This window comes from Lithobates pipiens, unplaced genomic scaffold (genome assembly GCF_037356315.1).
Source record: "Lithobates pipiens isolate NorthernLeopardFrog02 unplaced genomic scaffold, aLitPip1_a1.2 Scaffold_13, whole genome shotgun sequence".
Classification (NCBI taxonomy): Eukaryota; Metazoa; Chordata; class Amphibia; order Anura; family Ranidae; genus Lithobates; species Lithobates pipiens.
This window is the reverse complement of record NW_027507718.1, coordinates 171807670-171834190: the sequence shown is the minus strand read 5'-3', so window position 1 is coordinate 171834190 and position 26521 is coordinate 171807670. Positions and strand designations below refer to the sequence as shown.

The window sequence follows — 26521 nt, the reverse complement described above, 5'->3', positions numbered from 1 at the left end:
AGGGCATTTTAAGGAAAAAAGTTTTTAGGAGGGAAAAAAAACTTGCATTTAAATGCTCATCAATGCAGCCTTATCAGTGTCTATCTGCAGCCTTGTCCATCATTGCACAATGATCAGTGGCATTTGCAGCCTTGCCCTTGCAGCCTTGCTCAGTGTCATTTGCATGTAAATAGCCTTGCCCGTTGCCTTTTGCAGCCTTGCCGAGTTTTTAAATTTCCCGCCGCCAAGATAGACAGAGCCTGTGTTCTCAGCTCTGCTCTGGGCGGGACTGCGAGCAGAGCCGAGTACACAGTAAAGTCGGCTTGGTCTTTTTCGGCACCATCCTATGGTGCCATCCTTACTAGCAGGGACTAGGGTTCCATAGTTAGTAAGGTTGAATAAAGACACCAGTCCATCCAGTTCAACCTGTGTGAGTGTCTACAATTGTCCCTATCCCTGTACATTGCACACTCTCATCGGTCCCTACACTCAAGGAGCCCACAGTCCAAAGTCCCCATTCATATACTAGGACCAATTTTGGACAGAAACCAATTAACTTACCTGCATGTCTTTGGATTGTGGGAGGAAACCGGAGTACCCGGAGGAAACCCGCGCAGGCACAGGGAGAATGTGCAAACTCCAGGCAGGTAGTGCAGGGTTTTGCACAGAGCGGCACAGATCCTCCTCTTCTGGGGTCCCATGGCGGTGCTTCTGGCTCCTTCTCCGAAAAATGAGTGTCCCCACGGAGAGTCGCATTCCTCCTGATCCCTGCTGCTGTGTCCATTGACACAGACAGCAGGACTCTGCATCGCCTCCCCCGGTTCCTGTGTCACTGGATTTGATTGATAGCAGCGGGAGCCACTCTCTCCCGCTGGTATCGATCTATCCAATGAGGGCCTGAGACAGCGGCTTGAGCTTCTGGGCTTGTACTTGTCGCTGGAAAGATCGGGTTTGGATAAGTAAAAGAGGGGGGCGGGCACTGGGGGGCAGCTGCACCACAGAAGGTTTTTCACCTTAATGTATAGAATGCATTAAGGTGAAAAACCTTGACGTTACAACTCCTTTAGCATCAAAAGCACCCAAATAGATATATTGAGCTTGATCTTCTATTTAACCACTACAGTACAGGGCACTTTTGCCCCCTTCCTTCCCAGACCAATTTTCAGCTTCCAGCGCTCTCGCAGTCCCAATGACAATTGCGCGGTCATGCTACGCTGTACCCAAATTACATTTTTATCATTTGGGTGGCGCTGCGCATCTCCGATCGACAGGAGGGCTCTGTGATTGGACCTCCTGATCACAACGGCCGTGTCCAATCACAGCTGTCATGTGATGTAAACACAGAGCCGGTTGCTAGGCAATCCTCCCCCTTTTCACTCACTGATCATCAGTCAGAGGAGAGAGTGCCCACCCGGCCGTTTATATACATTTGGCCGAGTGGGAAGTGTTTAAAGATCTATTTATTTTGATATATACATCTCCCTTACTGTAAACATTATTTTACATGTATGTATGTATTTTTCCAGATGAATTATCACAAAAACTGAAACCTTTGGGAGAGCAGGAAAGAGCTGTCATGTGGGAACTCAAGAGGAAGGAGTGTGAGAAGAGAGGTCTTGAATTTGATGGCCAGATTAATGCCTGGGACATGAGGTACTTTATGAACCAGGTAGAAGAGACAACATATAGTGTGGACCAGAATCTTCTAAAAGAGTATTTTCCAATGGAAGTGGTAACGTCTGGTCTGCTGAATATTTATCAAGAGCTGCTAGGCCTGACCTTTGAACTGGAGAAGGGTGCTCCTGCGTGGCATGAAGATGTGTCCTTGTTCTCTGTGAAAGATGTAGCAACTGGACAGCTTCTAGGAAAATTCTATCTTGACTTGTACCCTCGGTAAGCTACTATATTTATTTACATGCTACTGACTACAATTGACTTGGACTATTGCATTTTTTTACCTTTTTGTATTGTTTTTTTTTTTTTTTTTTTGCAGTGAGGGAAAGTATTCCCATGCAGCTTGCTTTGGGCTGCAACCAGGATGCCTTTTACCCGATGGCACAAGACAGATATCTGTGGCTGCCATGGTTGCCAACTTCACCAAACCCACACAGGATGCCCCATCTCTTTTACAGCATGATGAAGTGGAGACATACTTCCATGAATTTGGGCATGTAATGCATCAGCTTTGTTCTCAGGTAGGTGACATTGGTGTTTTTTTATGTACATTGATTATATTGGACTCTACTTTAACACTATATGTGTGTCACAGGCAGATTTCGCAATGTTTAGTGGAACACATGTAGAGAGAGATTTTGTTGAAGCACCATCTCAAATGCTGGAAAATTGGGTGTGGGAGAGGCAGTCACTTCAAAGAATGTCAAAACATTACAAAACTGGTATTCCCATTCCAGAAGAGACTTTGGAAAAGCTTATGAAATCTCGTCTGGCAAACACAGGTATGATTCACTGTTAATTATCTAAAAAGTGTATCCTTGATGTTTTTATAATTGCAAGATGAAATTGACAGTCTTTTAATCTTGCTCTCCCCTACCTATAATAAGCATTTTATGTCAATTGTAGATTGTCCTTGTGCCTAATCAACCAAAGTTGTCAAAGGGAATTGCTCCATGTAAGATATTTATAACCGCACAAATTAATGTAGCTATGTATTATAAAAACAGTAACTAATGGGAGTTAGTTCCTTTTAAACTCCTGCTACAAGGCAGCTTTGCATTGTTTTCCCCCTGGGTTTATTTTTCTTTTTTTGGGAGGGGTGGTCTAGGCCAGACTTGTACTTGGTCTCGCAGTCTCTTGGAATACTTGTATCACGTCTTCCAGATGTCAGCAGGATTTGGGTACACAGCGGACAGAGGGGGTGGGTAGGAGGGCGGGCCCAACATGTCATTGGTAGCTGGCTACCTGCACATGAAAGAGGAAGCCAACTTAAGAGGACTTATCTTGTTATTTGTGGATGGAGCTTTTTTCTTTACAGTAGAACTCCAGCCTTACCTGTTTATCCCCCATCTGCTTCTGCCTCTGATGCTTGATAGAAAACTGTACTGTTCTTTAAATTTCTCCCCCTCCTTTCCCCACTGTGTGCCTCTGACTTTTCATGAATAGGTAGTGTAGCTTGTACCTTTCCTGTCTGGTTATGTCCATCCCAATAGAACCACTGAGTGTCTTAGGCCGCGTACACACGCGCAGACTGTTGGCCCAACTTTGTCCGTCCAACAGTTTGAGCGAACAGTCCGCTCAAACTTAGCATGGACGGACATGGCCACACACGACGAACGAACAGTTTGCTGAAACCGTGCGCGATGACGTGAACGGCACGTACGACGGGACGCAAAATACGACGTCCTATACACTGCATTATAACTTTCGGCTTGAAAATCCTTTCTGAGCATGCGCGGAACTTAGTTTGACGAACAAGCCTACACACGGGCGGACTGTTCGTTGAAACAAGGTTTCAGCGGACAGTTTTTCGGAATTTCCGTAAAACCTTGTCCGTCCAACTGTCCGCTGAAACTGTCCGCTGAAAGCCCACACACGAGCGGACTGTCCGCCCAAACACTGTTCAGCGGACAAGGTTGGGCCAACAGTCCGCGCGTGTGTACGCGGCCTTAGATGCAGCTCCTGGGCTGCAGAGGGTGATAGTCACTGCTGCTATGTCTTATGTGGTGCATACAACTTCCATTGCATCAGTTTGATCTACATGAGAAACCACACCCTCCCTTTTTGTACTGAATCCTGAGACTCAAGAATTCTTTTGCAGATTTTGGGAAGTTACTTGAGAGTAGTGTCTGTGAAGTGTAATTGGGAATGTGAACACAGATAACAGCATCTCATTTCATTTGGACGAAAAATGGTTATTTGCAAAAGTCCCCTAAAGTGATTGTAAGGGTTAATTTTTTTAAATAACAGACATATCATACTTACCTCCACTGCACAGCTTGTTTTGTACAGAGTGGCCCCGATCCTCATCTTCTAGGGTCCTCTGACGGCTCTCGCGTTTCCTCTCCACATCAGGTAACCCCCTAGGAGAATCGCTCTCCAGAGGGGGTTACCTTGCGACGTGCTCCTGAGTCCAACATTCGGCACCCATAGATGCCAAATGTATGACTCGGCCCCGCCCCCCGTCACCCACGTAATTGGATTTGATTGTCGGCAGCGGGAGCCAATGGCTGCACTGCTATCAATCTATTCAATCAAGAGCAGAGAGACAGCGCGTCCCTGCGGGGTCAAGTACCAGGGCTCAGTTAAGTAAAACGGGGGGCACAGTAAAGGATACTATAAAGCTTATTATAGTATCCTTTACTGTGCAGTGTGATCTGGACTTTGACATGTGTAACATACAGTATGCGCATTTCTGTCTTGCTAACCCTAACCCCTAATGCAGGTGGTTAGATGCTATAGCAGCACCCTTTCCCAGAAAGCATGCAGGCCTACCAGTACTCAGTTGTCCCCAGGACTTATACACAATGCTATAGTGCCTGGCTACCATGCCAGGGCATGCGCAAATTGAACAAACAAGTACTTGTGGGTGGTAGACAGGCAGAGTGGTTCAATGACAGTCCAGGTAAAAGGCAGGTAGAGTAAAGAGAATAGTTGTTATCAAATCCAAAGTCATACACAGGCTAATCCAGTCTAGCAGGGCAGACAGACAGCTTGATCGGGTCTTACACACTATCACAAGCATGAGACTGAAGGTTTGGCTGGCTTAAAGTCATTGTAAAGTCTCGTTCTTTTTTTGTTGTTGTTGTTAATAATAAAACTGTTCATATTTACCTACTCTGTTGCTCTGGATTTGCACAGGGCCGCCTGGATCCTCCTCTTCTCGCCCCTCCCTCCTTTTGAGTGCCCCCACAACAAGCAGCTTGCTATGGGGGCATCCAAGCCGAGCTGCAGCTCTGTGTCCATTTAGACACCGAGCTACGATTCGGCCCGGCCCCCACTCTATCCTGATTGGGTAACTGGCTTTGACAGCAGCGGGAGCCAATGGGCAATCAGGAGGGAGAGTCCCAGGCAGCCGAGGATAGAGATGGAGCTCAGGTAAGTATTGGGGGTGCTGAGAGGGACTGCTGCACACAAGGCTTTTTCTCTTATTGCATAGAGTGCATTAAGATAAAAAAACCTTCTGCCTTTGCAATCACTTTAAATCAGGTTTGGTCTCCACTCAGAGACTGGCCACATCATTAATCACCTTTCAGGTGGACAGGTAGAGAGGGGAAATGCATCATTTTCAGAATGTTGGAGCCAGCAGTTATGATGGAGCAGGAGCGCATAAACTCCTGGCGTTACCCCCCCCCAAGGGTCCAGGGGTCCCTGGACCCTTAGAGACAAGCTGAACATCCGGCACAGGACAATCTGGCTGAGCAAAGGTCCAGGAATCGGTGAGGTCAGGTCGGTCAGCAGGTGACGTGTCACTGGCGTCAAGCTGGATAGCTGAAGCACTAACTGGATGCAGAGTGGTTTGAAGAAAGGGTCAAAGACCCCACCTGGCCAAATGAGGCAGTCTATCCAAAGGATTGATGGAACTTCTAAGCCCTTGTACACACGGTCAGATATTCTGCCAACCAAATCCGTTGGATTTTGTCCGACGGATTGTGTCCGAAACTGTTGCATACACACAGTCGGACCAAGTTGTCGGAAAATCCGATCGTTCAGAACATGATGGCGTTATTTCGTTACGACGGGACTACGTTCACGCTAGTAGCCAATAGCTGTGGTGTAGGAATTTGATCTCAGCATGCGTGGCACTTTGTCCGATCGGAATTCTCTACACATGATCGGACAAGGTCCGATCGGACCAGTTTGTCGGAAAATATTTCCAACAAGTTGGAAAATTGGGTCCGATCGATATTCCGACGGAAACAGTCCGATGCATACCACACACAGTCGGATTATCCGACAAAACGGTCCGATAGGACACATTCCGTCGGAATCTCCGACCGTGTGTACAAGGGCTTAGACAGGTTTAAGCAGATGTAGTTGAAGTAGGGTGAGGCAAGATTACTGAAAGTCCTGAATATGAAAAATCAGGAGGCTTAATTGGCATGGGCTGAACCGGAATAACTGGACAGACTGGACAGCATTGGCAGGTGTAGAAGCAGCAGAACTTGAGGACAAATTAGCCTGGATGTTCGTCCAAGGGTATTTCGGGCCATGAAAAGGTAGGGGTAATCCAGAGAGCTTGACTTTTGAGGACTTAGAGCGAGCACAGGTTTTGCAAGCCTTAACATAGGAACCAGAGTCCTTCTGGAGAGAGGGCCACCAAAGCCTGCGAGAAGCCAAAGAAAAGGTTTTAGTAATCCCTGGGTGCATGATCATCTTAGAGTCATGCGTCTCTGAAAGCCCTTTTATGCCTAAGGTAGAGGGGAACAAACAGCCAGAATGTAGATTGGGCAGAACACAAGACAGAGCCAGGGAGTAGATTGGGCGGAACGCAAGACAGAGCCTTTAAAATAGTCAAAAAGGTCAGGGGAAAAGACCCCTATTACTTGTGCTGGAGGTAAGATATTGAGAAACTTAGAGGAAGTTTCCAAACAGGGCTCAAGGCTGCGAGCCAGCAGGTAAGTTCTGCATGTAGGAGGAAAAGATTCAGACTGAGGCAATTGGCTGGAGAGGTGGCCTGTAGAGGATTCAAACGTCAAACTTGTCAGTGTCTTTTGCTACAACAAAGTCCTATAAAAGGCAAATGGTTATGCAAACCAGAGTCACACTTGGGAAAAATTGTCATGATCAAATTCCGAATAGGACTGTAATAAAGGTACATGACTGGTACTGGCCATGAAATAGTTTTAATGCAATTCTGGATGCAGGTCTGGGACCAGGACTTAATCTCCTCTGTAGCCCAATCTATGTGCGGGTTCTAAAGTTTAAGTCAAGGATAACCTAAGATAAGGGGATAAGCAGGAAATGTTATCAAGTAGAAACTGATTGTCTGCCTATGAAATTCCCCAATGGTCAAAGTAATAGGTATAGTGCACAAGGGTGACCAGGCTCACATGGACAAGGTAGAGTTATCAACAGCTAAGACTGAAAAGGGTCTGTGCACATTAGTCAAGGGAATCTATAGTTGGTGTGCTAGGTCCTTATTGAAATTGCTAGAGACTGGCACTGGAATCTGTGAAAGCAGAAAGGTCATGAGAAAACATGACAGAACTAGGTTGTGCAGGAACAAATGATTAATTTTGCAAGGGAACCTGTCATTGTATAGTCTAAAGAAGCAGACCCCACCCGCACTAGACTCTTGGCATTTCCCATCTTATTGGAACAGCTGGTGACAAAGTGGCCGTGGTTGCCACTTTGCAGAGTCCCTGGGATCTTCTTCTAGTTTTTTCCCCTGAGAATAAATGAGTAGCTCAATTTGCATGGGCTCATCCTCCAGGGGAGGTTGAGAGGGCTCAGGAAGGTCTGATGGAGAAGTGGGCAGCATACTACGGGTCAAAGGAACAAACCTCTCTGCATGTTTTTCCCATAAACGCCTGTCTATGCGGATGGATACCTACATTGCTTCATTCAATGACTTTGGTTTAGGGTAGTGTACTTTGATGAAGTCTCATAAGCCTAACCTGAACTGGCTTCTTAGAGCTGGGTCATTCTATCTAGTCAAGTGCCCAGTGGCCAAAATCAGAGCAGTATTGTTCAGTGGTGCTTTTACCCTGGCACAATGACCTAAGGTTAGTTTTTGCTTGGTGGGCACAGTCAGGATCATCATAGAGTAAACCTAGGGCCTTGAAAAAATCTTCAACTGACCCTCTGGCTGGGTTGTCTGCAGGGAGACTAAAAGCCCAAGACTGGGGGTCACCCTGCAACCATGTAATCAGGTTAATCTGCTGTGCTTTAGAACCAGAAGAGCATAGCTTAAAGTGATTGTTAAGCCACTACTATGAAAACCTCCCATCCCTCTGTAACAGAACAACATGTGTCCCTGTGCCTGTGTTTAAATAAAAAATATACCTATATCAGAGCAGCTCTCAGCACTCGTGTGATTTCTTGGCTCTCTCCTCTGCCAGCTGACAGTTCCAGTTGGCGGGGCCTAGCACTCCTGGTGACCTCAACCAGCGAGAAGGGGAAGACAGAGCAGAGGAGTCACGGGAGCGTCGGGAGCCGCCCTGACATGGGTACAGCTTGGCATAATTTTTCTATACCACGGGGACACATTTTTTTGTTATGTTACAAAGGGGTCGGGAGGATTTTATAGTAGTTATGAGAGCGGGGGGGGGGGGGAGTACTGACATAAGCCGACGGAGGGATGGGGGGAGGAGAGGAGGACAGAGATGGAGAGAGAAGGACAGAGCAGGGCTGCGGATGATGGAGGCATGTAAAAACTGACCACGGTGTCAAGGCTCAGCAGCCATGATATATCGTGGTTAGTTTATGGGGGGAGGGTATAGCAAGGCAGGATCAGCCAGATTTTTTAGGTGATAGAAGGGGCCAAGCTACACAGCACAATCACTGTGCTGTATAACATGCTTTAACAGCATCTGTGTTTGTTAACCTAAAAAAAACAAAAAAAATAAACACTTTAAGCTTAAAGTACAGTGCCTTGCGAAAGTATTCAGCCCCCTTGAACTTTTCAACCTTTTGCCACATTTTAGGCTTCAAACATAAAGATATAAAATTTTTATTTTTTGTGAAGAATCACCAACAAGTGGGACACAATCGTGAAGTGGAACGAAATCTATTGGATTTTTTAAACTTTTTTAACTAATAAAAAAATGAAAAAAGTGGGGCGTGCAAAATTATTCGGCCCCCTTGCATTAATACTTTGTAGAGCCACCTTTTGCTGCGATTACAGCTGCAAGTCGCTTGGGGTATGTCTCTATCAGTTTTGCACATCGAGAGACTGAAATTCTTGCCCATTCTTCCTTGCAAAACCGCTCGAGCTCAGTGAGGTTGGATGGAGAGCGTTTTCAGCTCTTTCCACAGATTCTCGATTGGATTCAGGTCTGGACTTTGACTTGGCCATTCTAACACCTGGATACGTTTATTTGTGAACCATTCTTTTGTAGATTTTGCTGTATGTTTGGGATCATTGTCTTGTTGGAAGATAAATCTCCGTCCCAGTTTCAGGTCTTTTGCAGACTCCAACAGGTTTTCATCCAGAATGGTCCTGTATTTGGCTGCATCCATCTTCCCCTCAATTTTAACCATCTTCCCTGTCCCTGCTGAAGAAAAGCAGGCCCAAACCATGATGCTGCCACCACCATGTTTGACAGTGGAGATGGTGTGTTGAGGGTGATGAGCTGTGTTGCTTTTACGCCAAACATATCGTTTTGCATTGTGGGCAAAAAGTTCGATTTTGGTTTCATGTGACCAGAGCACCTTCTTCCACATGTTTAGTGTGTCTCCCAGGTGGCTTGTGGCAAACTTTAGACGAGACTTTTTATGGATATCTTTGAGAAATGGCTTTCTTCTTGCCACTCTTCCATAAAGGCCAGATTTGTGCAGTGTACGACTGATTGTTGTCCTATGGACAGACTCTCCCACCTCAGCTGTAGTTCTCTGCAGTTCATCCAGGGTGATCATGGGCCTCTTGGCTGCATCTCTGATCAGTCTTCTCCTTGTCTGAGCTGAAAGTTTAGAGGGATGGCCAGGTCTTGGTAGATTTGCAGTGGTCTGATACTCCTTCCATTTCAAAATGATCGCTTGCACAGTGCTTCTTGGGATGTTTAAAGCTTGGGAAATCTTTTTGTATCCAAATCCGGCTTTAAACTTCTCCACAACAGTATTACGGACCTGCCTGGTGTGTTCCTTGGTCTTCATGATGCTCTCTGCGCTTTCAACAGAACCCTGAGACTATCACAGAGCAGGTGCATTTATACAGAGACTTGATTACACACAGGTGGATTCTATTTATCACCATCAGTCACTTAGGACAACATTGGATCATTCCGAGATCCTCGCTGAACTTCTGAAGTGAGTTTGTTGCACTGAAAGTAAAGGGGCCGAATAATTTTGCACGCACCACTTTTCAGTTTTTTATTTGCTAAAAAAGTTTAAATTATCCAATAGATTTCGTTCCACTTCACAATTGTGTCCCACTTGTTGGTGATTCTTCACAAAAAATTTAAATTTTATATCTTTATGTTTGAAGCCTGAAATGTGGCAAAAGGTTGAAAAGTTCAAGGGGGCCGAATACTTTCGCAAGGCACTGTATAGCATACAACTATTTTGTGGAAAAGAAATGGGGGTCACCAGAAAAACGATCCAGCAGGTTAACCTTGGGCTCTGGCTCCTGCGTTACTGCTGGAGGTGTTTTTATGCACACAGACTTAGCGTATCAAAATCTCCTCAGCAAATTAATGAGCCTGCGTAGAGTCCATCTTCACAGAAATGCTTTCTTGTTAACCACTTGCTGACCACCCTATAGTAGTTTTACCACTACACGGCTGCATCTGTGCACCAGATCACGTATGTATACTTGATCCTGCACTCCCCACCTGCAGGGTGCACATGCGTTATTCACAGCAGAAGCCAATCTGCGGATGCTGGGCACTCGAATATTCGCCAGCACCGATCATCAGCAGGCACTCAGAGTAAACAAGGCAGAGTTGTGTTCTGACAAGGAGGAAGCGCTAGATTTGTTTTTGTGCAAAGCAGGGACTAAAATTAATCTCTTCCCCTAGTAAAAGCAGTACACATAGTAAACACAAAACACTGGTTAGGCACACAGTTAACCAATTGATTGCCCTAGATGTGTAACCTCTTCCTAGCCATTATTACAGCGACGGTGCATATTTTTAACACTGAACACTGTATTAGTGTCAATGTTTCCTGCAAAGTGCCAATGTGTGATTGTCTGTCTGCCACAATATCGCAGTCCCACTATAAGTCGCTGATCGCTGCCATTATTGGTATAACATTTTTTTCTAATTCCAGGATATATTCCACAGTTCGTAGACGTTATAATGTTCACGTAAACCAATCAATCTACACTTATTGGGATTTTTTACCAAATAGCAGAAAACATTTTGGCCTAAATTTATGATTTTTTTTTATTTTTTTATTTGTATTAGATATGTTTTATAGCAGAAAGTAAAAATTATATATATCTTTTTTTTCAAAATTGTCAGTCTGTTTTTTGTTTCTCGTGCAAAAAAATAAATAAATGCAGTGGGGATCAAATACGACCAAAATAAAGCTCTGTTTTTTTTGGGAAAAAATACATCAATTTAATTTGGGTACAACGTTGCAGGACCGCGCAATTGTCAGTTAAAGAAACGCAGTGCCGTATCACAAAAAAGTGGCCAGTTCATGAAGGGGGGTAAATCTTCTGAAGGTCAAGTGGATAAAGGCTTGTGACAATGTCAAGCTTACCCCTAACCCAGGTGGTCAGACACTATAGCTGGCTACTCTGTTCTTCGCCTATAGCAGCCCGCTTTCCCATAAGGCAAGCAGGCCTACCGGTACTCGGTCAGTACTTATACACAATACCGTAGTGCCTGGCTACCACTTGCGGTTGTCAGACAGGCAAAGCGGTATAGTGACAGTCCAGGTAAAAATGACACCCAACTTTTGCTGCAGCGTGGAGCGCTACACTTTTTCTCAACTGCAGGGGGCCCAACTTATGATCCTGCACACAGGCCCACTGCTTTCAGAAAATGCCCCTGACCTGAGCTCATCATTACACATCCATTCCAGATGCTTGTATGGGACATCAGGTGGATCAGCAGGATGACTATGCCAAGACAGGTAGATGTGTCTCATCTCTGCTTCCTTTCACTACTCTGCACATCACGCAACATCTTAGATGAGAAGAGGCTACAGCGGTGGAGCAGATGAGCAGGAGGGTTCAGTGGTGGGACAGAAAAGCAAGGGGGTAGAGCAGTGGGGCAGATGTGAAAGGAGGTGTATTGGAGGGACAGATGAGCAGGGTGTTACAGTGGTGGGGCAGGAGAGCAGGGGGGTACAGAGGTGAAATAGATGTGCAGGAGGTACATTAGTGGGCCAGATGAGAAAGCAGGTTACAGTAGGGCAGATGAGCAGATGGGTTCAGTGTTAAGACCGATGAGAATGTGAGACAAAAGGACAATAACTTCTCCGCAGGATGTGGAAACCTTGCAAAAAGATCTTAACAAATTAATGGGCAACTACATGGAAAATGAGGTTTAATGTAGAAAAATGTAAAATAATGCATTTGGGTTGGCTAAAATATGAATGCAATCTATACACTGGGGGAATCTAGGATGGAAAAGGACCTGGGGGGTCCTAGTAGATAGGCTCAGCAATGGCATGCAATGCCAAGCTGCTGCTAACAAAGCAAACAGAATCTCGGCATGCATTAAAAAGGAAGGATGTACTAGAAATAGAGCATGTACAAAGAAGGGCAACAAAGTTAATAAAGCAGCTGGAGGATATTCGTTATGAGGAAAGGCTGTGATCACTGAACTTATTCTCTCTGGAGAAGAGACGCTTGAGAGGGGATACGATTTTAATTTACAAATACCGTACTGGTGACCCCACAATAGGGTTAAAACTTTTTCGTGGAAGGGAGTTTAACAAGACACGTGGCCACTCATTAAAATTAGAAGAAAAGAGGTTTACCCTTAAACTACGTAGAGGCTTCTTTACTGTAAATGGCAAGGATGTGGAATTCCCTTCCACAGGCGATGGTCTCAGCAGGGAGCATCAATAGTTTAAAAAAACTATTAGATAAGCACCTGAACGGCTGCAACGTACATGGATATACAATGTAATATTGACATATAATCACACACATAGGTTGGACTTGATGGACTTGTGTTTTTTCTTTCAAACTCACCTACTGTAAATAAGTAATATGTAACTATGTAGCATGGGGATACGGCGGTGGAGAAGATGTGCAGAGAGGTACGGTGGTGGGGCAGATGAGAAAAGGGGTACATTGATGGGGCAGATGAGCAGGGGGCTTACAGTGGTGAGACAGAAGAACAAGGGGCTACAGTGGTGGGGCAGATGTGCAGGAGGTACAGTGATAGGAGGGATGAGAAGGGGGTTCAGCGGTGGGACAGAAAAGCGGGTGGTTACAGTGGTGGGACAGGTGGGGGGGGGGGGGGGGGGTTCAGTGTTGGGCCAGATGAGAAGGGGGTTACAGTGGTGGGAAAGATGAGAAGGGGGTTACAGTGGTGGGAAAGATGAGCGGGGGGGGGGGGTTTAGTGATTGGGCAGATGAGAAGGGGGGTTCAGGGGGGTACAGCGGTGGGGCAGATGTGAAACGAGGTTCATTGGTGCGACATATGAGCAGGGGGGTTATAGTGGTTGGGCAGAAGAGCGGGGGAAACAGTGGTGGGGCATAGGAGAAAGGAGGTACATTGATGGGACAGATGAGCAGGGGTTTACAGCGGTGGGGCAGAGGAGTGCGGAGGAGAAAGCAAGTACACCAGTGGAACACATGAGCAGGGGGTTACCGTGGTGGGGCAGATGTACAGGGGGTTATAATGGTGGGACAGATGAGCAGGGGGGTTCAGCGGTGGGGCAGAGGAGTGCGGAGGGGAAAGAAAGTACACCAGTGGAACACATGAGCAGGGGGTTACCGTGGTGGGGCAGATGTACAGGGGGTTATAATGGTGGGACAGATGAGCAGGGGGGTACAGCGGTGGGGCAGAGGAGTGCGGAGGAGAAAGCAGGTACATCAGTGGAACACATGAGCAGGGGGTTACAGTGGTGGGGCTGATGTACAGGGGGAAAAAGTGGCGAGGCATAGGAGAAAGGAGGTACATTGGTGGGACAGATGAGCAGGGGGTTACAGCGGTGGGGCAGAGGAATGCGGAGGAGTAAGGAAGTACATCAGTGGAACACATGAGCAGGGGGTTACAGTGGTGGGGCAGATGTACAGGGGGTTATAATGGTGGGACAGATGAGCAGGGGGGTACAGTGGTGGGGCAGATGAGCATGGGGTTACAGTGGTGGAACAGATAAGCAGGTGGGGCAGAGGGGTGCAGAGAAGAAAGGATGTACATCAGTGGAACACATGAGCAGGGGGTTACAGTGGTGGGGCTGATGTACAGGGGGAAAAAGTGGTGAGGCATAGGAGAAAGGAGGTACATTGGTGGGACAGATGAGCAGGGGGTTACAGCGGTGGGGCAGAGGAATGCGGAGGAGTAAGGAAGTACATCAGTGGAACACATGAGCAGGGGGTTACAGTGGTGGGGCAGATGTACAGGGGGTTATAATGGTGGGACAGATGAGCAGGGGGTACAGTGGTGGGGCAGGGGAGTGCAGAGGAGAAAGCAGGTACATCAGTGGTACACATGAGCAGGGGGTCACAGTGGTGGGACAGAAGAGCTGGGTGGTACAGTGTTGGGCAGATGTACAGGGAGTTACAGTGGTGGGACAGATAAGCAGGTGGGGCAGAGGGGTGCAGAGGAGAAAGGAGGTACATCAGTGGAACACATATGCAGGGGGTTACAGTGGTGGGGCAGATGTACAGGGGGTTATAATGGTGCGAAAGATGAGCGGGGGGGTACAGGGGTGGGGCAGGGGAGTGCAGAGGAGAAAGCAGGTACATCAGTGGTACACATGAGCAGGGGGTTACAGTGGTGGGGCAGATGAGCATGGGGTTACAGTGGTGGGACAGATAAGCAGGTGGGGCAGAGGGGTGCAGAGGAGAAAGGATGTACATCAGTGGAACACATGAGCAGGGGGTTACAGTGGTGGGGCAGATGCACAGGGGGTTATTATGGGGGGAAAGATGAGCGGGGGGGTACAGGGGTGGGGCAGGGGAGTGCAGAGGAGAAAGCAGGTACATCAGTGGTACACATGAGCAGGGGGTCACAGTGGTGGGACAGAAGAGCTGGGTGGTACAGTGTTGGGCAGATGTACAGGGAGTTACAGTGGTGGGACAGATAAGCAGGTGGGGCAGAGGGGTGCAGAGGAGAAAGGAGGTACATCAGTGGAACACATATGCAGGGGGTTACAGTGGTGGGGCAGATGTACAGGGGGTTATAATGGTGCGAAAGATGAGCGGGGGGGTACAGGGGTGGGGCAGGGGAGTGCAGAGGAGAAAGCAGGTACATCAGTGGTACACATGAGCAGGGGGTTACAGTGGTGGGGCTGATGTACAGGGGAAAACGGTGGTGGGGTATAGGAGAAAGGAGGTACATTGGTTGGACAGATGTGGGGGAAACAGTGGTGGGGCATAGGAGAAAGGAGGTACATTGGTGGAACAGATGAGCAGGGGGTTACAGCTGTGGGGCAGAGGAGTGCAGAGGAGAAAGGAAGTACATCAGTGGAACACATGAGCAGGGGGTTACAGTGTTGGAGCAGATGTGCAGGGGGTTAGAATGGTGGGACAGATGAGCGGGGGGAGTACAGTGGTGGGGCAGATGAGCATGGGGGTCACAGTGGTGGGACAGAAGAGCTGGGTGGTACAGTGTTGGGGCAGATGTACAGGGAGTTACAGTGGTGGGACAGATAAGCAGGTGAGGCAGAAGGGTGCAGAGGAGAAAGCAGGTACATCAGTGGAAAACATGAGCAGGGGGTTACAGTGGTTGGGTAGAAGAGCAGGGGGAACAGATGTGGGACAGATGTGTAGGAAGTACAGTGGTGGGGTAGATGAGAAAGGGGGTTACAGTGGTGGGGTAGATGAGCAGATAAGTTTATAGTTTCATAGTTATAGTTAGTTTCATAGTTTCATAGGTTGAATAAAGACACCAGTCCATCCAGTTCAACCTGAGTGAGTGTCTACAATGGTCCCTTTCCCTGTACATTGCTACACCCACATCGGTCCCTATCCTCAAGGAGCCCACAATCATATACTAGGGCCAATTTTGGACAGAAGCCAATTAACCTACCTGCATGTCTTTGGATTGTGGGAGGAAACCGGAGCACCCAGAGGAAACCCACGCAGGCACAGGGAGAACATGCAAACTCCAGGCAGGTAGTGTCATGGTTGGGATTTGAACCAGTGACCTTCTTACTGCTAGGTGAGAGTGCTAACCACTACACCACTGTGTTTGGACAGATGAGAAGATGGTTGAGTGGTGAGACAGAAGAGCATGGAGGTACAGTGGTGGGGCAGATGAGAAAGGGGGAACATTGGTGGGGCAGATGAGCGGGGGGGTACAATGCTGGGGCAGAAGAGCAGGGTGGTACAGTGGCGGGGCAGATGTACAGTGGGTTATAATGGTGGGACAATTGAGCAGGGAGTTACAGTGGTGGGGCAAATGTGTAGGGGGTTACAGTGGTGGGGCAAATGTGCAGGGGGTTACAGTGATGGGGCAAATGTGCAGGGGGTTACAGTGATGGGGCAAATGTGCAGGGGGGTACAGTGATGGGAGAAATTTGCAGGGGGACAGTGATCTGAGGTGTGAAGGTGCATGACTGAGCTGATCTGAGGCGGGAGAGTGCAGGATGTTCATTTTTTACTGATACTAAAATAGTTTACAGAATTTGCTTTATGAAAAACAGTTTTCGTTCTTGAGAGTGTAAAGTTGACTTTTTTTGTTATAAAATCAGCACGTTCAATTTTTTGGGAATTTTGTTTTTGGCACACTGTGCTTAAAAGGTTGCCTACCCCTGTACTAGAATGTATGATGCTTTTAGTCCATAAGTGTATAGTTTTAAATTTCTCAACATTAAACTCAATTTGCCACGTTGTTGCCCAATTAAATAGTACATTCAGGTTGGCTTTTAACTTGGAGACCTCGTGTAAGTACATTATTCCACTACATTGCTTTGTATTGTGTGCAAATACTGAAATTGTACTTTTAATCCCAAACTCTATATTGTTTATAAATAAATTAAGTGTCCTAACAGTTCCTTGGGGTACTCCACTAAAAACCTTAGATCATTCAGAGTAAGAATCAATCACTACTCTCTGAATACAGTATCCTTTTAGTAAGATCTGTGAAATAGGCATGTGCGGATCTTATTGGACATAGACATACGTCACCAAAGAGAGGGGTGCCAGAAGCAGAATTCTCCTGAGTTTAGCAGAGAATTTTAGCACGGTAAGAAATTTTGGCATCCCTGACAGTGGTACAATCTGAATTGTGCTGCCAACTGCCTAAGCAGGTATCTAGTTCTGGAATCAAATTGGGTTTTGAATTAGGAAGTTTTTGCACTGATTGTAGACCAGGTATGCTGCAAGTGCATCTGTTCATGAACCAAGGGAACGCATTCAAGTTCCCATGTTCTTTTCCCTAAGCGAAAGGGACCTAGCCCTGGTAATGCCTTAGCCCATCCAAGGAAATTCCAGCTGTGCTACACTATCTTCCCAACTTCTACTTTTATCCATTAGTATTTAAGAAGCTTCAGATAGAAACAACGTCTCTCATCTTGATAGCTTTTTTTGGTCCAAGAAGCCATGGTCCCTTGTGCTACTTCACCTCTTATTGCAAGCTTTTTGGACCCTACAAATCAAAAAAAACTTTCTTTTAGTGTCTTCTTTGCCAGCAGCAGGTCAAACATTTTAAAGGAATCTATGGTTACAGCATACACTTTCATTTAATAACATCAGCATTGTAATTAAAATAAAAATAATAGTTAGATTTGACAATCCATTTTAAGCTTTCTTTAAAAATCACCCTTCATATTTCGAGTTCTGCCTGTCTTCTGGCTATCTTTTTCTTTCAACTCCCTGCATTTCCTGCATGTTTTGAAGCTTTTCCTTTGCGATTTACTTTCAATTCCAAAGGACTACATATCCCGTGGTACCTTGCTGTCTGCAGTGATTCCTATATTGACTCTGCATCATGAAACTAGCCATCTCAGCACCTCGTACCACTGTAGGTTTGAAGCCAGGAATGTGTGACACATCAGTGCTTACTCACAAGGCATAGAGATTAGGAGTCACACAATTCAAGAGTGAAAATGTGTAGGGAACTTGACAAGTAACTTTACAGACATGAAAATTGTTTCAAGTAAAACAAGGACTAGGTTAGAAATAATTGAAATACAATGTAGAAATATATGATTTTACAATTTGACCATAGACACATTTTAAAGGCAACAGCATGGTTTCTTGTTTTTTTTAATTTTTTTCCTTTTTTTTTATATCAGAAAAGCTTTATTAAACAACATAAAACATTCCAGTGTAAATACATTGGAGATCATAGGGTTCCAGTTATGCAGCAAAAATTTTAAAACATTGAATAACAAATCCCCAATGTGTCATTCACAGAATAATCTCTTTAAAAAAAACACGGGTGTAAAAGGAATTTAAAAAAAATGTGCATACTCCATGTAGTGTGATGACATTATACATCCAGACATTGCAATAACCTCATCTTAACCACTTCAATACCGGGCACTTAAACACCTTCCTGCCCAGACCAATTTTGAGCTTTCAGCGCTGTCGCACTTTGAATGACAATTGCGCGGTCATGCTACACTGTACCCAAATAAAATTGTTATCATTTTTTTCCCACAAATAGAGCTTTCTTTTGGTGGTATTTGATCACCTCTGCGTTTTTTTTTATTATGAAACCACTTTGCCGCCGTCTATTTGCTATAGGGCGGGCGGCAAGTGGTTAATAAGTTCCTTGGGATTCAGCCCAAAGGTTTCCAGCCAAGGGACCCATAACCTCTCAAACTTGCCCACACATCTCCTGTGTTGGTAAATTCAGTGCCTTGAAAAAGTTTCCTTCCACTGATACAGCGACTTCAGGACCATTTTCCTTACCGTTGGGCATCCCACTCGATTGACTATTTAGGTGTCAAATTGACGCCATCTTGCTCTTCCCTTTTCTCGGCCAATTATTATCCCCTGTTACGAATGGTGTCCACCCTTATGCAAGCCTGGCAATTTCCCACACTCTCATGGGTAGGGAGGATCCCAAAGTCCTTTATTATTTTCGCACTTTGCCTGTCCGGGTACCCGCTTTTTTCCTCCGACTCCTGCAGAATAGGATCCTCCAATTTATATGGGCGCGCAAACGCCCCAGGGTACCTAGACCGACCCTTTATTCCCATAGGCTCCGGGGAGGCTTGGGGGTCCCCAATATCTCCTAAATACTACACAGTGGCCTAGATCTCCCCGTTGACTATGCTTCATGCAACCACGGATGTTCCTCTGTGGGTGCTCCTGGAGGTGCTTGGCTGTGACCCGTGTTCACTTCAGGCACTCCTCTGGCTCCCCAGGAATCTGCGCCCTCCCTCCCTGAACCCCATGCTGCTACATGGTCTGCAGGTGTGGGACTCAGTTTGCTCTTCCAACAATCTGATGTCCCCCTTCCTACCCCTACTCCCCATCACCTATAACCCTCTTTTCCCACCGGGTCTGGTGGAGCCCCAGGCATTCTCCTGGTGGCCTTCGCATGGCTACCCACAAGTCCAAAATTTTCTTTCCTCACGTTCATTCCCCTCCTGGGAGAGTATCTGGGAAACACAAGGGGCGCCGGCTACAGAGCATTATCACTTTATCCAATTAAAGCACTGGATTGCAACATTGCGCCGCATGTCCACCTATCCCTTCCAAAAAACTTTTTTTGAACATACATGCCATCACGCCCCAGGGTCCCCAGGCCTTATTTCGGCCATTTATGCCTCCCTGAATGGTCGCCCGCCATCGGCACCCCTCTCTTATATGACTCAATGGGAAAAGGACCTTCAGGCCCCAGTAGACCCAGAGGACTGGAACAGGGCCTGGAAAACGGTCGCCAAATGCTCGTTCAACACAAATACCCTAGAGGCCGCATATAAAGTAATGTTCCGATGGTACTGGGTACCTGCCTGCACAGCTCGGGCATTCCCTGGGAGTACTGACAGATGCTTCCGCAACTGTGGACAGCGAGGTGATGTCATGCACACATGGTGGGCTTGCCCAAGGTTGGTGGGGTTCTGGTCTAGGGTTTTTGGCTTGCTGCAGACACTCTTTTTCACCTAACGATCCGAAGGGACGCTAAGCTAGCTCTCCTACATTGCCCGGTTCCTGGCTTGCGAGGCCCTCAACAGAAGCTGGCTACCTATCTATTTATAGTGGCCAAGCGGGCCATTGCCCAAGCCTGGAAGTCACAACGGGTAGATTTTCAAGGCTCATGACTGCTATGTTACTTCAGGAACGTATGTCCAGTATTGTCCATGATTCTCATGCTAAATTTCTAAAAATCTGGGAGCCATGGATCTCCTATGAGTTCCCCGCGCTCCAAGCGGCATGCCTGGGCTTGGTCTAATTTATCTTGGCGGGGAGTCCACGCCCGAGCTTCCTCCCCCTCTCTTCTCTTTACCCTTCCTTCTTCTGTTCCCTATCTCTCTTTACTCTCCTTTGTAATCTCTCCCATTGCTAATAAATACTGCTGCCACTCGTGGACGGGGGTAGTAGGAAAAGGGCTCACGCTCCGGAAACAACAAGGGAACAAGTTGTTTGGTACTGGAACCAGTCTCGATATCATCCCCTACTCATTTCCTTTCCTTATCTTGTGTTTATTAGAAGTATAATGTGATGGTTTGCCCTTTGGTTTTGTATTCATGTTTTGTGGCCCCTGTGAGGGCACTCAAGGAGCAGATTGTAATCTCTTGTTTATTTCTGTTTATTCAAATTTTCAATAAACATATTGAAACAGAAAAAGTTTCCTTCCCCCTTGAAATTTTCCACATTTTGTCATGTTACAACCAAAAACCAACAATGTTTTTTTCTTGGGATTTTATGTGATAGACCAACACAAAGTGACACATAATTGTGAAGTGGAAGGAAAATGATAAATGGTTTTCAATTAGTTTTTTTTACAAATAAATACCTGAAAAGTGTAGCGTGTATTTGAATTCAGCCTACCTGAGTCAGTACTTTGTAGAACCACCTTTTGATGCAAATACAGCTGCAAGTCTTTTTGGGAATGTCTCTACCAACTTTGCACATCTAGAGAGTGACATTTTTGCCCACTCTTATTTGCAAAATAGCTCAAGCTCTGTCAGATTAGATGGAGATCATCTGTGAACAGCAATTTTCAAGTCTTGCCACAGATTCTCAATTGGATCTAGATCTGGACTTTGACTAGACCATTCTAACACATAAATATGCTTTGATCTAAACCATTACATTGTAGCTCTGGCTGTATGTTTAGGGTTGTTGTCCTGCTGGAATGTGAACCTCCGCCCCAGTCTCAAGTCTTTTGCAGACTCTCAGATTTTCTTCTAAGATTGCCCTGTATTTGACTCCATCCATCTTCACATCAACTCTGACCAGCTTCCCTGTTGCTGCTGAAGAAAAGCATCCCCACAACCATGTTTCACGGTGGGGATGATGTGTTCAGGGTGATGTACAGTGATCGTTTTCTGACACATATAGCATTACTAGTATTGATGCTGATACTGAGCATTTGCACGAGTATCGGTACTTGGGCAAATGCTGTGATGCCTGATCCGATACCCGTTGTGTCAGATCAGACCAGCGTAGTGGGGGAGGCAGCCTCACAGGTAATCGTGGGGAGGGGGAGGTACAAGCACCGATCACCCTGTATAGCTTTTCTGACAGCTGTGGCTGTCATATGCTTTATTGAAAGCTTGTACCTACCCCCACCTATGCACTGACCATCCCCCTGTGTCCTCCCCTGGCTCCCCCAGGTCCCCCTCTGGCTTCCCCGTGTGCTCCTCCTTTTGTCCAGGTCCCCCTCGGGCTCCCCCGTGTGCTCCTTGTTTTGTCCGGGTCCCCCTCCATGCTCCTTGCTCTCTCCCAGCCCTCCTCCAGTCCACCCGACGTCCTGGATCTGTCAGAATGGAGAGCGGGGGAAGGAGCCAGTAAATCTGTCATTTACTGGCTCCTTCCTTTTCTGAATGCACAGAGTCTGTGTTCATAGTCTTTGTCCATTCATAACTGAGCATCATAAACTGTGATTACGATTCTTCAATTTATGAATGGAGAGGAGCCTCCTGTCCATTTATCTTCAGTGGAGCTGAGGCTGCAGAGAAAGGGACTAAGGAATCTGTGTCCTCAGTCCCTTTCCCTGTCTCAAAGGGGAGATTTAAGGGAAAGACATCTGACATCTCACCAAAGACCCCCAACAGGGCTTATTAAAAAAAATAATAATAATAATTATAGTAAATATTTAAAGGTTAAATTGTAAAAAAAAAAATATTAAAAAAATTCAAAAACACTGACGCTGTCCACTCCCTCCTCCCCAAAAAAAGAAACCATTGTAAAAAAAAAAAATATATAAATATATATATATATATATATATATATATATATATATATATATATATATATATAATCTATCGTAAAATATAATTAACTAAATTGTAGAATTATAAAAATAAAAAACTATTGACACAGTCCACGCCTCATCAGTGCCACCTATCAGTGCCCATCAGTGCTGCATGTTAGTGCCACTGTCACACGACATTTAAAAACAGTATCAGTAATCAGTATCAAGCAATTACTTGGGGGGGGGGGGGGGGGAGGAAATATTGGTACCCGGTCTTAAAGTAGTACCGGTGAAACCTACTGCTAAACTATGCACAAGTCTTTGCAGCTGAGTAAAAAAAAATATAAAAGAAGATCACTTAAAGCAGCTGGCACTGCATCAATTTAACTGACAATCGCGCGGTCGCTCGAACAAAATTTGTGTCCATTTTTTTTTCCCCCACAAATATAGCTTCCTTTTGGTGGTATTCGATCACCTCTGCGGTTTTTACTTTTTTGCTATAATAAATATCCCCAAAAGTTTGGAAAAAAAACAAATTTCTTCATCAGTTTAGGCCAATATATATTCTACATATGTTTGGAAAAAAAAAAAAAAAAAAAAATTGCAATAAGCGTATGATTGGTTTGCACAAAAGTTATAGCATCTGCAAACTATGGCAAAGATTTATGGCATTTTCATTATTTTTTTGTACTAGTAATGGCGGTGATCTGTGTTTTTTAGCAGTACTGCAACATTGCGACGGACAGATCGGAGACTTTTTACACTTTTTTTGGGACCATTGGTGTTTATACAGCGATCAGTGCTATAAAAATGCACTGATTACTGTGTAAATGTCACTGGCAGGGAAGGTGTTAACACTAGGGGCTATCAAGGGGTTAAATGTGTGTTCCTTCAGCATGTTCAATGTGTGTGGGGATGGGCGTGACTAGGAGAGGGGCCATGTCATTTTTCCTACTTAGAAGGAAAAAACTATATGGCTCCTCTCTTCTGAAAGCACAGGGATTTGTGTGTTTAAACACACAAATCCCATGCTGGCGCTCGTGCACACGATCGCGGCGGCGATTGTGCCTGCCGGCCATGCGAATCGGGTCCCCCCCGCCATGCAGCAGGCATGCACGTGCCCTCTGGTGCCTGAAACCGGGTAGGACGTACCCATATGGGATTTGGCCCAGGAGTGCCATTGTGCCACAGTTTATCTGCGTGACACGGTCAGAAAGTGTAAGTGACCGGAATCTGCGACAATTTTTTGAACACCAGAGCACCTCCTTAGTACGCACCCAGCAAAAAGAAGGACTTATACGCATTAAATAGTAGGAAGTTAAACCTGTGCTCATGGTGACTACATGGAAAGAGAATTACCAATAAGACAATGTAATGTTTTCTACTATGCCCTCTAAAAACGCACCCCAGAGATTTACTAGACAAGTACCCTATGGGGGGGTCGCAAATGAAATAAACTTTTCAGCCGAAGTCTGCCTTCTGATCCAGGTCCTTGTTTAGCCTATAGTTCTTCACAAAGGCATGGACGCTAGTCCCAGTAGTAGTTTTACAGGTCTGGTTTACTGTTACTGATGCTGCTGTGACCCAAGAAGTAGGGGCTGACCTGGTAGAATTAACTTTTAAACACTTGAAGACTTGTCAATGACCAGTTAATTTATTGGATGGCTTGTCATCCATGGGGCAGTAGTGATTTTTTTTTCTAAGCTATATTTCTCAGTTTACTCTTTTGGTGTAGAATTATCTATATATCCATCTACCTATCCTGTAAATATTGTAGCAGGCATTTCTTAACAAACAATTTTAAAAAGACCATCTCTTTTCATTTGATGGACATGAGTGAAAGCCAAGGTAAGCTGGGTATGCCCTTCAGCAGCTAGGAAGAATCTAAAAAGAGAACATGATCCTAGCTTGGAAATTTTGAAATAAAGGTTGGACCATTCCTGTATAACATGTGTTTTTTGAAATGGCCACTTGTAGTCTGTCAGAAGATCATGGGACTGGGACACAGTAATAGAACATTGTCCGGAAGTGTCTGAACAATGACCTTCATGTCAGGATCACCAGGCACTGTATAAATAAAAGCTGAAGATGTAAATATATTGGAAATTCCATTTGAATCTACCTTAACATGTTAATATATGGGATTTTAGTATCTGGGTTTACATATACTTTAAGTGTATTGTTAAATGCCAAGCTGGACTAATTTTGTTAAAGTTACTCTGTCAGCATAGGATCACTTGTAGCCAAAACCCCACCTGCTTAAAGAAGAGGAAGTAAGCCAATGTTTACTATACATTTGTGAAATACTTCCCTACCTTGCATTGTGATTTCTCCCACTAGCTCACACATTACTAAAGGAAATGTGAGTTGGCAGGAAGAACCACTGTGTGCTACAGGGGAAACAGGTATTCGACCCATTCAGCCAGTCAAATACTTGCAGCAGGCAGAGAGCAATACAGCAGATAACAGAAATGTAAGCATATTTCCTTTTCTTTGAGCAGGTGTGATTTGGTTACAAGTTACCCTGTACTGATAGTCTCTTTAAAGGAAGGTAAATTGTGGTGGTAATATAGTACTGATCTACATTTTAAATCTGTTTTTACAGGTCTGCTGAATCTTCGTCAGATAGTTCTGGCTAAGATAGACCAAGTTTTGCACACACAGAAGAATGTGGATCCAGTAGAGGAGTATAGTAAACTGTGCAATGACATTCTTGGAGTGCCAGCAACGGCAGGTAAGGGGCGTATTTAAGTAAACCTATATTCAAATGTTCCTGGAATACATTCAGCATCTCACAAGAGCGAGTACACCCCTCACATTTTTGTAAATATTTTATTATATCTTTTCATGTGACCACACTGACGAAACAACACTTTGCTACAATGTAAATTAGTGAGTGTACAGCTTGTATAACAGTGTACATTTGCTGTCCCCTCAGAATGACTGCACACACAGCCATTATTGTCTAAACCACTGGCAACAAAAGTGAGTACACCCCTAAGTGGAAATGTCCAAATTGTGCCCACCATTATATTCCAGCACTGCCTTAACCCTCTTGGGCATGGAGTTCACCAGAGCTTCACAGTTTGCCACTGGATTCCTCTTCCACTCCTCCATGACAACATCACAGAGCTTGTGGATGTTAGAGACCTTGCTCTCCTCCACCTTCCATTTGAGGATGCCCCACAGATGCTCAATAGGGTTTAGGTCTGGAGACATGCTTGGCCAGTCCATCCCCTCAGCTTCTTTAGCAAGGCAGTAGTCGTCTTGGAGGTGTGTTTGGGGTCATTATCATGTTGGTATACTCCCCTGCGGCTCAGTCTCCGAAGGGAGGGGATCATGCTCTGCTTCAGTATGTCACAGTACATGTTGGCATTAATGGTTCCCTCAATGAACTGTAGCTCTCCAGTGCCGGCAGCACTCATGCAGCCCCAGGCCATGACACTCCCACCACCATGCTTGACTGTAGGCAAGATACACTTGTCTTTGTACTCCTCACCTGGTTGTCGCCACACACACTTGACACTATCTGAGCCAAATAAGTTTATCTTGGTCTCATCAGACCACAGGACATGGTTCCAGTAATCCATGTCCTTAGTCTGCTTGTCTTCAGCAAACTGTTTGTGGCTTTCTTGTGCATCATCTTTAGCAGAAGCTTCTTTCTGGGACAACAGCCATACAGACCAATTTGATGCAGTGTGCGGCGTATGGTCTGAGCACTGACAGGCTGACCCCCCACCTCTTCAACCTCTGCAGCAATGCTGGCAGCACTCGTATGTCTATTTCCTAAAGACAACCTCTGAATATGACCCTAAGCATTTGCACTCCACTTCTTCGGTCAACCATGGCGAGGCCTGTTCTGAGTGGAACCTGTCCTTTTAAACTGTTGTATGGTCTTGGCCACTGTGCTTTAACTCTGTTTCAGGGTCTTGGTAATCTTCTTAAAGTCTAGGTCATCTTTATGTAGAGTAACAATTCTTTTTTCAGATCCTCAGAGAGTTCTTTGCCATGAGGTGCCATGTTGAACTTCCAGTGACCAGTATGAGAGAGTGAGAGCGATAACACCAAATTTAACACACCTGCTCCCCATTTACACCTGAGACCTTGTTACACTAATGCGTCACATGACACCAGGGAGGGAAAATGACTAATTGGGCCCAGTTTGGATATTTTCACTTAAGGGTGTACTCACTTTTGTTGCCAGCGATTTAGACATTAATGGCTGTGTGTTAAGGTTATTTTGAGGGGACAGAAAATGTACTCTGTTATACAAGCTGTACACTCACTACTTTACATTGTAGCAAAGTGTAATTTCTTCAGTGTTGTCACATGAAAACATGTCACATAATATTTACAAACGTGTGAGGGGTGTACTCACTTTTCAGAGATACTGTAGATAAATGATACTGGCAACAATGAATTATGTAAGTTTCCCAGAAAAATCTGAATTATGATAATTGCTTTCAGCATAAAGC

The 26521-nt window shown here is 45.5% G+C and overlaps 1 protein-coding gene across 3 annotated transcripts in view; it reads left to right on the top strand.

The window, feature by feature from the left end:
• The window catches only part of THOP1 (thimet oligopeptidase 1), a 130601-nt gene that overhangs the window by 78431 nt on the left and 25649 nt on the right, over positions 1–26521 (top strand). For all 3 annotated transcript variants that reach the window (XM_077475869.1, XM_077475870.1, XM_077475872.1), the window contains exons 8-11: positions 1506–1872; positions 1973–2174; positions 2249–2435; positions 24652–24780. In XM_077475869.1, the coding sequence (XP_077331995.1) occupies positions 1506–1872; positions 1973–2174; positions 2249–2435; positions 24652–24780 (885 nt within the window). The remainder of the gene's footprint in view (positions 1–1505; positions 1873–1972; positions 2175–2248; positions 2436–24651; positions 24781–26521) is intronic.